At 39.7% G+C, this 14,700-nt stretch overlaps 2 protein-coding genes across 2 annotated transcripts in view; one reads left to right on the forward strand and one right to left on the reverse strand.

Moving 5' to 3' along the window:
- The window catches only part of LOC139947621 (activating signal cointegrator 1 complex subunit 3-like), a 72,469-nt gene that overhangs the window by 29,779 nt on the left and 27,990 nt on the right, over positions 1 to 14,700 (forward strand). Inside the window, exons 25-27 of the mRNA XM_071945576.1 lie at positions 586 to 714; positions 8,768 to 8,853; positions 9,257 to 9,423. Coding sequence (XP_071801677.1) covers positions 586 to 714; positions 8,768 to 8,853; positions 9,257 to 9,423 — 382 coding nt within the window. The remainder of the gene's footprint in view (positions 1 to 585; positions 715 to 8,767; positions 8,854 to 9,256; positions 9,424 to 14,700) is intronic.
- Positions 11,316 to 14,117, reverse strand: LOC139947313 (beta-3 adrenergic receptor-like). Its single transcript, XM_071945210.1, has 2 exons — positions 13,071 to 14,117; positions 11,316 to 11,474 (listed from the first exon to the last, which is right to left on the reverse strand). The coding sequence occupies exons 1-2, from the start codon at positions 13,881 to 13,883 to the stop codon at positions 11,316 to 11,318; spliced, it is 972 nt and encodes a 323-aa protein (XP_071801311.1). The 5' UTR covers positions 13,884 to 14,117.

A 14,700-nucleotide genomic window follows, 5' to 3' on the forward strand; every position in this document is an offset into this window, starting at 1 on the left:
CATGTGTTTAAAATAATTCGTAATTCTCGATATCGAGAATTGATAATTGTTTTACTGTTTTCTCAAAAAGTAAAGCATTTCATGGAACAATATTTCAAGAGAAGTCTTTCACCATTACCTTCTGTAAACCCTGTCAGTAATTTGTAAATCTGTGAACTTTTATTTTTGTTTCTGTTCCGAAAGTGTATAATGGCTTTAAATGATTCAGGGGTGGATTTCACAAAGGTAGTCCTAACTTAGCACTAGTCCTAAGCAATGCTAAGAGATAGGACTGGTCCTAAGTTACGACCAGTAACTCATCCTAACTTAGGACTGGTCCTATCTCTTAGCATTGCTTAGGACTAGTCCTAAATTAGGACTACCTTTGTGAAATCCACCCCTGGTCAATTGTTTGGAATAAAGGAGTTACACGGAGATAACCGGTGTGAGTTGGTAAAGACAAAAAGGATGGATGCTATTTTGGCCTCTTTCTTTAATAAAGCACCCCCATAAATGATTTACACTAATAACCCATTTGATTTCAGACCCAGATATTTCACACGTTGTACCACACCAATCACAACTTAATAACCCATTTGATTTCAGACCCAGATATTTCACACGTTGTACCACACCAATCACAACGTTCTTCTTGGTGCACCTACTGGATCAGGAAAGACCATAGCAGCTGAGATAGCCATGTTCAGAGTGTTCAACGAGCAGCCAGGCATGAAGGTAAAGCCTGGGCCACATTTCAAGGCTCTGCTCACCGCCAAATTCTGCGCTTACAATCACGATTCCCCGCTTACGTCCAAGCGCCGAATTTCTGCGCTAGCCTTGTAAGCGTAGAATGCCTAGTAACGCGGAGTCGCATGCGCAGAAGCCAAAATTCGCTGCTAACCCGTGAAATACGCTTGCCGTAAGCACCGAATTCCCTGCTTCTGTAAGCGCTGATTCTCTGGTTACATTACGTTTAGCAGAGCCATGAAATTTGGCCCTGATGTCAAAATAATTCACATACCTATGGCCAAGGTGCTCTGATTACAATTGACCAAAGTTTGAATTTGTAGCCCGAACTCTGTCTAGTCGATGATACATGTAGATGGAGGGCAGTCAGGTTGGCGCAGTGGTGTCTTGCCTCGCCTTCCATCTCTGGGGAACCCGGTTCGAACCCTACGGGGGGCACTATGTAGATTGGGTTTTTCAGTCCCTACTTGACTGCGTGGGTTTTCCTTGGGACAATTCTCTGGGGTTTTCCTCCCACTTCCAAAACTGAAATTTCTTCATTGTCTTCTCACCTTGTCTAGATGCTGAAAAGGCTTTGAAAAGTATTATCATAGATGTAGATGTTTGCTAGTCGACATTTTAGAACCAGGGCCCAAAGTCATAAAGCCTGTATAAGCACAAAAATTTGCTTGGCATGACATTTCTTCCTTAATTAAAACAGGATTACCAACCAAATTTCCACGTGATTTTCAGGATAAGCAAACAACAGCTGCATGCCAATAACAAGCAATATGCAACAAATTAAAATTTGGTTGGTAATCTTGTTTTTATCAAGGAAGAAATTACATGCTAAGCAACTTTTTGTGCTTACAGGCTTTATGACTTAGGGCCCTGGTTCTAAAATGGCTTATAAAGTTGGGCCCAGGTTACAGGGCATGGTCGCATCGCTGGTTATCAATAGCCTGTTTCACAGCACAGTGCAGAGTGGACTAGTTATCCGAAAATGATAACATACGTTGAGTTGTGGGTCGAGTAGATTTAACTTGACTAGAGTCGTTTGCACTTTTGTGTGCAAGCCGTCTGTATGTCACTAAACAACTAACTAGTTAACATTGGTCATTGCGCAAACGTGACCAATGTTGTGTTTTCCTTTTCATGGGTCGACTTTCACAGAATGTTACAGAAATGGTTCATGTATAATTCTTAGTGTGTTATAGCCTAGCGGTAACAAGCACCGGGCAAGCTGTGGTGTTTCTCTCCAATGAAGATATATATTTTTGTATTAAATAGCTGTACATTTTTATATGTAACTTTTTTTGTATGTGGACTATTTTTTGTATGAATTGTTACTGTAACTTGGCCGTTGGCCACGAATGTAAAAAGAAATAAACCATCTATCTACCTATCTATGAGGTCATTCACACGCCGTACTAAAGTTGGTCTAAGTCCACTTAGACCGGTTCGGGTTCAACTTTTGTGCGTGTGAACGCAAATAAAGTTAGACCGGATCGGGTTTAAACCCCAAAACTTAAACCGTCCAGCGAGGCGGTCTAAGTCTAAACCGGTTCGGGTTTATCTTTTAACACTGCGTGTGGACAGAATGACATCCGGTTTTAACTCACAACGGACGACCCATTGTGTGGTTCAATGCACACGCCCGGGACCCGGAGTGCTTGTATACGGTTTCTGTTGCCTCTGATAGTGAAAAGCACCGAGTATTTATATTACTTTCTTGCCGCTTACCGTGTTGGCGAAACCCTCTCGATCGGTGTATGCAGTTTAACACAGGCCCACGCCCATGATTTGTTAAATTCTGAAACAAAATTATATTTTCCAAGATTTTGTTGTTGAGTGTCCTATAATAAATTGAAACTGTTTTTCATGCGTATACTACGAGCGCAGCGAAGAAGCATATTTTGTAATGCTTCTCACATGTACAGCGCTGCCATCCCATAGTGATCACTCTCTGATATCCCATAGTTATCCATCACCGATCCCGTGGATGTGCCTTTCTATTGCTGTCACCGTTACTAGCGTGCTGTACTTTCAATCTAGGAGAATGAACTGCAGTGGGCGCGAGGCTGTGTGTAGGGGAAATTCCCTACGCCAGCAATATCACCACGTTGTTGTTGGGAAGTTGGGAAAATACTGCAAAGTACATGTATTTACGTAACTTGCACGTGTGTAGTTGTCACGTTGACCAGCTTTTGAGAGATCGCAACTTCCAATCGATTGAAGTACAAACTAAAAGTATTTAAATCGGAAACAGTGGTATAAAACAAAACACAAAAATGAAAAGTGTTCTGTTTCATGGAATATGGACAATATTTTGGTGAGTTTTCTCGGCGGTTTGTATCAATATTTTGTTTGTTACAAAAAAAAAATTCGAGTCGTGTTCATGTTTGTTTTAAGTGCCCGTGTACTCCCAACCGTAAAACTGTTGCTGCGTTCGATTGAGCCATTTGTATCCAATAATTATGCCCTGATGATCATCCATGGCATGGGGCACTCAGTATCTCGGCATACTCGGTGCGTGAATCTGATGAATAAAACCGGATGTTAGAGCATTGGGGTCGCGTCTACTTTGACCTCTTAAAACCGAAGATAAACCGGATCGGGTTTAACTCTGTGCTGTCTGAACGCAAGGGGGGTTTATTTTTACGACCACCCCCCGCTGCTCGTAAAAGTTAGACCGGTTCGGGTCTAAGTTAGTACGCTGTCTGAACATACCCTATCTATCATTAGTTTACCTGTCCCCAACCCAAATTTGCTTAGCAGATGACTTAATCTGTTTTATAGTTGAGCTTAACAAAAGAAGCAATTGAATAGCATCAGAAGCTATTACAGTTAGGGATTGTGCATGTGGATTTTCTCCTGGCTGGCTGGATCTCTCTATTGGTAAGAGATTTGTAGTTGACAAAGATCTTTTGTACCACTTCGGTACCACTTAGCAGATGAGTTTATCTGTCTCCCTACCCAAACTTGCTTAGCAGATGAATTTATCTGTTTTATAGTTGAGCTTAACAAAAGCAGCAATTGAATAGTTATAATCCTTGGTAGTGCTCTTGACAATAGAAGCTACCCCAGTGGCTGCAGAGATTTGGCATGTGGTTTTTTCTCCTTGCTGGCTGGCTGGATCTCTCTATTGTTAAAGGATTAGGTGTTGACAAATATATTTTGTACCACTTGCTTAGCAGATGAGTTTACCTGTCTCCCAACCCAAGCTTGCTTAGCAGATAAGTTTGTCTATCTCTCAACCAAGCTTGTTAAGCAGATGAGTTTACCTGTCTCCAAGCCCAAACTTGCTTAGCAGATGAGTTAACTTGTCCCCTACCCAAATTTGCTTATCTGATGACTTTATCTGTTTTATAGTGTGCTTAACAAAAGGAGCAATTGAATAGCTGTGGTAGTGCTCTTGACAATAGAAGCTACCATAGTTGGCTGTAGTGATTAGGCATGTGGTTTCTTCTCCTGGCTGGCTGCATCTCTCTATTGTTAAGAGATTTGTAGTTGACAAAGATCTTTTGTACCACTAGGGTAGTACTTGCTTAGCAGATGAGTTTAATTGTCTCCCTACCCAACTTGCTAATAGCTAATGACTTCATCTGTGTTATATAGTTGAGCTGAACAAAAGAAGCAATTGAATAGCGCTCTTGACAATAGTAGCTACCACAGTTGGCTGCAGAGATTGGGCATGTGGTTTCTTCTCCTGGCAGGCTGGATCTCTCTATTGTTAAAGGATTAGTTGTTGACAAATATATTTTGTACCACTTGGTTACTACTTACTTGCTTAGCAGGTCAGTTTCTGTCCCTCTACCGAAGTTTGCTTAGCAGATAAGTTTAGTTGCCTCTCATCTAAAGCTTGCTTGTAGCGGATGAGTTTACCTGTCCGACTACCGAAACCTGCTAAGCAGATGAGTTTATCTGTCTCTCATCCAAAGCTTGCTTGTAGCGGATGAGTTTACCTGTCCGACTACCGAAACCTGCTAAGCAGATGAGTTTATCTGTCTCTCATCCAAAGCTTGCTTGTAGCGGATGAGTTTACCTGTCCGACTACCGAAACCTGCTTAGCAGATGAGTTTATCTGTCTCTCATCCAAAGCTTGCTTGTAGCGGATGAGTTTACCTGTCCGACTACCGAAACCTGCTTAGCAGATGAGTTTATCTGTCTCTCATCCAAAGCTTGCTTGTAGCGGATGAGTTTACCTGTCCGACTACTGAAACCTGCTTAGCAGTTGAGTTTATCTGTCTCTCATCCAAAGCTTGCTTGTAGCGGATGAGTTTACCTGTCCCACTACCGAAACCTGCTTAGCAGATGAGTTTATCTGTCTCTCATCCAAAGCTTGCTTGTAGCGGATGAGTTTACCTGTCCGACTACCGAAACCTGCTAAGCAGATGAGTTTATCTGTCTCTCATCCAAAGCTTGCTTGTAGCGGATGAGTTTACCTGTCCGACTACTGAAACCTGCTTAGCAGATGAGTTTATCTGTCTCTCATCCAAAGCTTGCTTGTAGCGGATGAGTTTACCTGTCCCACTACCGAAACCTGCTAAGCAGATGAGTTTATCTGTCTCTCATCCAAAGCTTGCTTGTAGCGGATGAGTTTACCTGTCCGACTACTGAAACCTGCTTAGCAGATAAGTTTATCTGTCTCTCATCCAAAGCTTGCTTGTAGCGGATGAGTTTACCTGTCCGACTACCGAAACCTGCTAAGCAGATGAGTTTATCTGTCTCTCATCCAAAGCTTGCTTGTAGCGGATGAGTTTACCTGTCCGACTACTGAAACCTGCTTAGCAGATGAGTTTATCTGTCTCTCATCCAAAGCTTGCTTGTAGCGGATGAGTTTACCTGTCCCACTACCGAAACCTGCTAAGCAGATGAGTTTATCTGTCTCTCATCCAAAGCTTGCTTGTAGCGGATGAGTTTACCTGTCCGACTACTGAAACCTGCTTAGCAGATGAGTTTATCTGTCTCTCATCCAAAGCTTGCTTGTAGCGGATGAGTTTACCTGTCCCACTACCGAAACCTGCTAAGCAGATGAGTTTATCTGTCTCTCATCCAAAGCTTGCTTGTAGCGGATGAGTTTACCTGTCCGACTACCGAAACCTGCTTAGCAGATGAGTTTATCTGTCTCTCATCCAAAGCTTGCTTGTAGCGGATGAGTTTACCTGTCCGACTACCGAAACCTGCTAAGCAGATGAGTTTATCTGTCTCTCATCCAAAGCTTGCTTGTAGCGGATGAGTTTACCTGTCCGACTACTGAAACCTGCTTAGCAGATAAGTTTATTTGTCTCTCATCCAAAGCTTGCTTGTAGCAGATGAGTTTACCTGTCCGACTACCGAAACCTGCTTAGCAGATAAGTTTATTTGTCTCTCATCCAAAGCTTGCTTGTAGCAGATGAGTTTACCTGTCCGACTACTGAAACCTGCTTAGCGGATGAGTTTACCTGTCCGACTACTGAAACCTGCTTAGCAGATAAGTTTATTTGTCTCTCATCCAAAGCTTGCTTGTAGCAGATGAGTTTACCTGTCCGACTACCGAAACCTGCTTAGCAGATGAAATTAGCTTTTCCTAGGCAATTTGCTAAATAGTTAATCTGCTTCTCAACCAAAGTTTGCCTGGTAGATAAGTTTACATGTCTCCTAACCCAAGCTTGCTTAGCAGATGAGTTAACCATGTTAACCTGTCCACCTACCCAAACTTGCTTGGCAGATAAAATGATCTATCTCTTAACCAAAGGTTACTTTCAAATCAATCCTGAAGACCCATCTTTTTGAACAATAATTCAGTAACATTCACTAGACATTGGAGTTTGTAATTGTTCTTGTTCTTTGTACTGCTGGAGAACATTCAAGGGGGAATATATTTTTATTGGAGCAAGCGCCATGAGCACTTTTTTGTGGATACCGGCGCTATAGAAGACGTCAATATTATTCTTATTACTTAGCAATTGAATTTACCTGTTTGTCTCCCAAAACTTGCTTAGCATATTAGTTTATTTGTCTCTCATCCAAAGCTTGTTTAGCAGATGAGTTTATCTGTCGCCCAACACCAAAGCTTGCTTAACAGATTCATGAGTTAACCTGTCTCCTTCCTAGATTTGTTTAGCAGATAATTGTATGTCTCTCAACCTATTAAGCTTGCTTATCGGATTAATTTAAGTGTCTCCCAAACTAAGCTTGCTTAGCCGATGAGTTTACCTGTCCCCAACCCAAATTTGCTTAGCAGATGACTATCTGTTTTATAGTTCAGCTTAACAAAAGAAGCAATTGAATAGTTATAATCCTTGGTAGTGATCTTGACAATAGAAGCTACCACAGTTTGCTGCAGAGATTGGGCATGTGGTTTCTTCTCCTTGCTGGCTGGCTGGATCTCTCTAGTGTTAAGGGATTAGGTGTTGACAAATATATTTTGTACCACTTGCTTAGCAGACGAGTTTACCTGTCTCCCAACCCAAGCTTGCTTAGCAGATGAGTTAACCTATCCCCTACCCAAACTTGCTTAGCTGATGACTTTCTGTTTTATAGTTGTGCTTAACAAAAGAAGCAATTGAATAGCTGTGGTAGTGCTCTTGACAATAGCAGCTTCCACAGTTGGCTGCAGATATTGGGCATGTTTTTTCTTCTCCTGGCTGGCTGGATCTCCCTATTGTTAAGAGATTTGTAGTTTGACAAAGATCTTTTGTACCACTAGGGTACCACTTGCTTAGCAGATGAGTTTAATTGTCCCCCTACCCAAACTTGCTTAGCTGATTACTTTATCTCTATTATAGTTGTGCTTAACAAAAGAAGCAATTGAATGGTGGTGGTAGTGCTCTTGACAATAGAAGCTACCACAGTTGCTGCAGAGCTTGGGCATGTTCTTTCTTCTCCTGGCTGGCTGGATCTCCCTATTGTTAAGAGATTTGTAGTTTGACAAAGATCTTTTGTACCACTAGGGTAGTACTCACTTAGCAGATGGGTGTGAGTTTGAGTCCTGGTTGTGGAACTTGTGTCTTTGAGCAAGATACTTGACCATAATTGCATTGTCCTAGATGGATAAAACATTTAGCCATAGGTCCCGTGTACTCTGATTGGTAGCGAACAGAGTGCCCTGACCAGGATCTGAACCCACACCCTGACACTGAACACCAGACCTTGAAACTATAAACAAATATTCATAAATACCCCAGACAGTTTCTCTACTCCTATTGGTGGAGAGCGCGCCACGTGGGGGTGTTTAAACGGTTGATAATGGCCAGTGTCTATAACCGGCTGGCGTCTGCGTGTCAGGCGGGTAAGATTATCACGCGAAACGCAATTGATAGCTATTAGTAACAGCGCGTAATCTACTTCTAAGCGCGCGTGTAATCTATTTCTAAGCGCGCGCACGCGTACATACATGTACAACCCACCCACAACAGACTCTTCACAAAGTTTTTGAAAAAAATATTGCAAACCTGGAATTTTTAACTGTCAAAGTGTCTGTAATCATGGTAACTGTATTTTTTAACATCTTTTAACAAAAGGGCATTTATGAATGGGAATAAAAGAGTAGTTACTCGTTCTTTAACGTTTGTTTAAAACCTTGCAGGGTTGTTGCCTGGTGCTAAAGGCCCTCGCCTTTGCCTCGGGCCTTTATCATACGGCTGCCGGCTTTAAACAACCATGTAAGAACTTGTCGCTACCCTTTTATTCCCTTAGTAAACTTGCGGGTGAAACCATGTGTAAATCTCTTTTGAGGGAGTGTTGGCTCTGAAAAGAGCCGGTTTGGTCTCAACCTTTCAAACAGCATACTCTGCTCGTCTTCAGGAGAAATCAGAGTATACTGTTCAAAACGTCTTGACCAACCGACTCTTTTCAGAGCCAGCACTCACTCATTACACATGGTTGTACCCGCAAGTTTACTAATTATTTATAGTTTATTCTTACTTCTCCACACCATGAAAAGCTTCAAACATGTCAAACAATACTAACCAGACCTTGGGTTTCTGCTCTAGACTGCTAGATCAAATCAAAATGATTTTTTGTGTGTGGTGTATTCGAAATGTTCATTCTACACTTAATGTTTTCCCCCTCCTCACAGGTTGTGTATATTGCTCCACTGAAAGCTTTAGTTAGAGAGAGAATTGATGACTGGAAAGTCCGCCTCCAGGAAAAACTTGGCAAAAAGTAAGTACACTTCAATACTATATTCATCAAGCAGAAAACAGGAAGTAGGAAACTGACTGGGACTCAAATCCAAACTCTTTTTTCTATCAGAAGCCCGTTTATTGTTAATTTCAATTTTCGTAAGTTTGTAAAAACTTTGTAAATTCGCATGGTGTCAACCTTTTTTTTTATTTTTTTTTAGTCAAGTAAAATAAAATAAACCATTAATCATATTAATAAAAATAAAATAATTGCCACAGCTTGAGTCTGGTGCATTTGACCGCTTGGCCAGCCAGGACACACCACAAGAACATGTTTGTGAATGTTATCCTAAAGCTTTTTTTTAAGCAGCTTCGTGAACTGTTTTTTTTTTTCAAGAAACCAGCTATAATAATAACAATAACTTCCGATCTTCATCCCACAGTGTCATAGAATTGACAGGAGACGTGATGCCAGACATCAGAGCCATTGGAAATGCAGATGTGATTGTCACCACGCCGGAAAAGTGGGACGGAGTAAGTCGGAGCTGGCAGACGCGGAAATACGTCAAGGCAGTGTCGTTACTTGTGATTGATGAGATACATTTGTTAGGTAAGTGTGCTATAACTATAAAATTATCAAGTAGTTTTGTATATTAAAGAAGTTTGAATAAAATTCCTCCTCAAGGGAAAAAAAATAAAAATAGAATAAAATTATCAGGGGCCATCGTCATGGCACTGGTTCCCAAATACTCTGAACTTACGACTACATGTAATGTGCGTATGGGCCATGGCAGAGCGTAAGTGAAGATTTCTGTTGTGTAGCGGCCAGGGCCTTAATTTGGAAAGAAAAACCATCAAGGAGATCCCTTGCTTGTAGCCCAAAATATTTACTGGATAACAAGACCAGCATTGAAATAAGAAGAAAAAATGCCTACATTGTAGTACAAAGTGTGCATTATCTGAGAATAAAAAACCTATACATTTCTTTGACAAGTACTGCAACATTATTTTATTTGAAGCTGTTTTTGGTTTAGTAAATCTCACATCAAATACTTCCTCACACACAAATGCGTCTGAAATTAAAATAATTATTATATTCTCCACAGCGAGTAACAACACGTCAGATTAAAGAAGGTGAAAAGTGTTCAAAGATATTATGTACATGTATACATAGGACACACAAGTTTGAATAAGCCAAAATGTTATATGATCTCGCTTAAACCATCCTGGGTGTTCACATAAAAAAAAACAGCAGCCGATTTCACTAAACGCTAGGATTGATCCTATCTCGAGTTAGGGCGAGTAACTCGTCCTAACTTAGGATTAATCTTAAGGTCTGCATGCTACAGTGCAGGGTTGGGACTCGTCCTAAGTCCTAAGATTAATCTTATTTTAGGAAGAGTTTGGTGAAATCGACGGCTGGTATAATCCTATCTCGAGTTAGGACGAGTAACCCGTCCTATCTTAGGATGGGTTCAATGCGCCCTACGTCTTTGGATAGGGAACTAAACTCATCCTAAGTCTTAAGATTAATTCTAAGTTAGGAAGAGTTTGGTGAAATCAACGGCAGGCACCATTTTGAACAGAGTACATCACTATCATTACAAAAACAATTGATAATACTAAAACAAATGTTAAAAGTTTTTGAGGCTGTAGATTGTTGGTGCAAATTTCGATAAAAAAAAGCTTAAATTTGTTAGAGTTTAAGGGAATATTACAGAATTGGTAAGAAAAATACTCGCCTAAGACCACAGATTTACATAAAACTTACACAGTTTAATGATGATGATAGTAGAAAACATCCCTTGAAACATTTCTGTCTGAAATGTCATATTTGATGAGAAATAAATGAAACTAATTTTCCGTTTGGAGTTTTGAGCGTTTTATTCAAATCTTTTTGAATACATGTCCGAATGCAATTTCAAACGATATGTTGCAATGGTCCTAAATACACACTAGTTGGCAAAGTTGAATTCAGAACTGATATCATTGGCTAGTTTGTTGTTATTATTCTTGTTGTCATTGTTGTTTTTCGGTTTCCTTGATATGTTTAAGTCCAATATAAGATAGTTTCCATTGATTTGTTGCGGTGATTCTAAACATGTACACTAGTCGGCAAAGTAGAATCCAGAACTGATATCAATGGCTAGTTTGATGTCGCCCTTCACTTTCACTGCTGACTGCAAGAATGATGGTTTCATCTCTGAATAATCTCATCCAATAGCAAGACTCTCTTATGACTGACAGACAAATTTACACAGTTTAATGATGATGATAGTAGAAAACATCCCTTGAAACATTTCTGTCTGAAATGTCATATTTGATGAGAAATAAATGAAACTAATTTTCCGTTTGGAGTTTTGAGCGTTTTATTCAAATCTTTTTGAATACATGTCCGAATGCAATTTCAAACGATATGTTGCAATGGTCCTAAATACACACTAGTTGGCAAAGTTGAATTCAGAACTGATATCATTGGCTAGTTTGTTGTTAAGATTCTTGTCATCTGTGTTTCGGCTTCCTTGATATGTTGAAGTCCAATATAAGATAGTTTCCATTGATGTGTTGCGGTGATTCTAAACATGTACGCTGGTCGGCAAAGTAGAATCCAGAACTGATATCAATGGCTAGTTTGTTGTCGCCCTTCACTTTCACTGCTGACTGCAAGAATGATGGTTTCATCTCTGAATAATCTCATCCAATAGCAAGACTCTCTTGTGACTGACAGACAAATTTGGGAGCGTGGATTTATAGATGATTGATGTGTAAACAGCCTCTAATTGTTCTGCCTTAATCCTAATTTAGGACTGACCAGCAATTCTGTATTATTATTATTATTTTATTATTATTTATTCGGCCATTGCATAAAGAACAATAACAATACATGTAATTGCAAATAAGATTCTAGTAATAGGAAAATTAAGAATTAGGACATCAAGATAATATGAAATAATAATAATAATAATAATAGTACAAATTTATATAGCGCCATATTATGAGGGGCCGTTTATGACTAAATGAATAAAACAATATATATAAGAGCAAACCCATATTTATAAGAGCAAACCCATATATATAAGAGCAAACCCATATATAAAGGAGCAAACCCATATATATAAGAGCAAACCCATATTTATAAGAGCAAACCCATATATATAAGAGCAAACCCATATATAAAGGAGCAAACCCATATATATAAGAGCAAACCCATATATAAAGGAGCAAACTTTATAGGAGCAAAACCATATATAAGAGCAAACCAATATATTTAAGAGCAAAATAATAAATATATAATGATCAAAACAGATATATAGCAGACCACCGAAAATATATAAAGGATCAACGGCAAATATATATAAAGGACCAAAAACCTCAAATATAAATGACAAACACAAATATATTTAACAGCGCCCTCTATATTGGACGTAGTTTCATAATAAGACATGTGCACCCATATATATAAGACATAAAAGTCTCATACAATGCCTTGTAGAATTGAAATGTTTCTGTTAAATCAGGCCCGTGAGATCTCCGCTTTAAAGCGGATATCAGCTTTTTTATTGATCAGGACGTTTTTTCTTTCCGTTTTTTTTGTTTCTTTCCATTTTTTGTTTTTTTATTCCCTTCAAATATAAGCTTGGCATGCCTTATGTAAGCTTGGCAACAATAATGTGAGGTAAGCATAGTTACTGAATTAATGGGGTGCCCCAATTCGACCAGCGTTAATGCATGACGCGGGCTCGCTTGACGCCACACGGTCATTTTTACATCATGTAGTGTTTCAGCTCTTTTTTTTTTAAGGGTCCACTCACAGGCCTGATTGAATAGAATGTGGTTTTCTCTGACATAATGACATATCACCTAATACCACAAGGCCTGTTATCAAGTTACGTGCATGGGGCTTCTCTGTTCTTGAACATAAAGATTTTCTCTCCTGGCATTTAGGTGGCTTATTATGCAAAACTTTTGGTTGCATGATTACAATAACTGGGCCAGGGTTAAAGTATCTTGGCACTTTGTCAGCAATCCCATATATGCTATAAAAACTTAAGTGTTTCTGTTGAATGGAATTCTTAATTTACAAAGTTGGTAGTGTGTTTTCAGGAGCCTGTCAGCAGTCCGACGAAAGTCAGTATTACTGAGATAATAACAGACTCCGTTTATCCAACTTTTTGTAAGAGAGGGCAGCACGAAAATACACAGATTAAAGATCTCGGCATGTTCATTTTTTTCAGTGTCTACAGCAAAAGTGCATACAAGAGGTTGAACGTTAAGAAAGAAAGATGTCAGAACTATGAAGAGCGTTGTATGAAGAGACTTATTGTTGGTTCTTGGGGGAGCTTGTAGCGACTGGTTACCACCGAGTGTAATATTTAAAACTTCTATACGGCGAGTGTGATGGTGTGAAATAAGAAATAGTCGGATGTAGGTTACGAAGACTACAAGTAGACTAAGCACTATCAAAAAAGAAGCAGCTACTTTTGAGTGGAGGCTTCCAATATCTTGAATTGAAAGTTGAAACTCACAAAGCATTATAGTAGAAACATAAGAACCCTCCCAAGTTTTTATAAACCCATCGACAATTGCGATAAATGTGCTGAGTCCGCCGGCACAACAGACTGCAATACGCGCTCGCTTCACAGTAACAAGTGAAGGGTAGCGCAGGGCATACACAACAGAAATGTAACGGTCTACAGTGACCATCAGCAGGGAAAATAAAGTTAAACAGAAAACAGCAGTAGTAGCAAATGCTTGTAATGAACAGACTACTTCCCCAAATGGCCAATTATTGAAAAATGCAGAAATTGTAGCAGGAGTAGCGATAAAAATCCCGACTCCAATATCAGCAATGGTCATGGCTCGCAGGAATACTTTGGTGGTTTCTTGGATGCTGTTGACATGTCTCAGGATGAGAAGATAGAATGGATTGAGTGTTAAGATGAGAAGAGTTGTTATGACAAGCAGGAAACATCTTAAGATGCTGAAGGTGGGATGGATGCTCTCCTCAGGTCCTTGTGTTGTGGAGTCGTTGCTGTTTTCTTGATCTATCTGAGGTTGAGTAGATTCCATGTTCAAATCATCAAAAGAGAGTAAAGCGTAAATTACCAGCACACTTTGAAAAACTTGCTGTTAAGCTTGACTGTATTGTACTGCTTTGTTTCCAAAAGGCAGCAAAGTTGTACTTGTACCTCAATTAGTGGCAACAAAGTTTGAACCACGTGTGAATCAAACAGTTTTTACCATTCTAAAAACAAAGCACATCTTGATGGGGAAAGCTGATGGTGGGTTCCTTGCAATGTTCTTTTTCGCTCTTTACGCAAATGTTGCAAATAAAGCTATAAATTTACAGCTTAAGTTGAACCTTCAGCAGATGACAACTAATTTTAGTAGAGTGTTCGTCCTGTCTCTGCTTACTGCATAAGGATGGGAATGAGATGCCTCGTATGTCAATCTTCTTCTTTCATGCTTTGATTCCTGTTCGTCAGTTGTGTTCCAAGTCCACAGTTGGTCTACACTCCAAACATCATTTGGGTTGATAAACTAACAGACGGCATCGGTGACTTTGTTCTCATCAAGATTGTTGTCAATGTCAACTTTTTGCTTCTTTGATATTTTTAAGATTGTCTTCAAGTTGAATATTACACAGTTTCCATTGATGTCTTGTGGTTATTCTAAACATGTACGCTGTTCGGAAAAGTAGAACCCAGAACTGATATCAATGGCTAGTTTGTTGTCGCCCTTCACTTTCACTGCTGACTGCAAAGATGATGGTCTCATCTCTTAATAATCTCATCCAATAGCAAGACTCTCTTGTGACTGACAGACAAATTGGGAGCGTGTTTTTATAGATGGTTGATGTGTAAACAGCCTCTAATTGCTCTGCCTT

The sequence above is a fragment of the Asterias amurensis genome, chromosome 14 (assembly GCF_032118995.1).
Source record: "Asterias amurensis chromosome 14, ASM3211899v1".
NCBI classification, from domain to species: Eukaryota; Metazoa; Echinodermata; class Asteroidea; order Forcipulatida; family Asteriidae; genus Asterias; species Asterias amurensis.

Coding starts and splice junctions, on each gene's coding strand:
- LOC139947313 (XM_071945210.1), bottom strand. CDS start 13,883: ATGGAATCTACTCAACCTCAGATAGATCAAGAAAACAGCAACGACTCC. Junction 11,475..13,070: donor TTCTTAACGTTCAACCTCTT/GTATGCACTTTT, acceptor TCATTCTTGCAG/TCAGCAGTGAAAGTGAAGGG.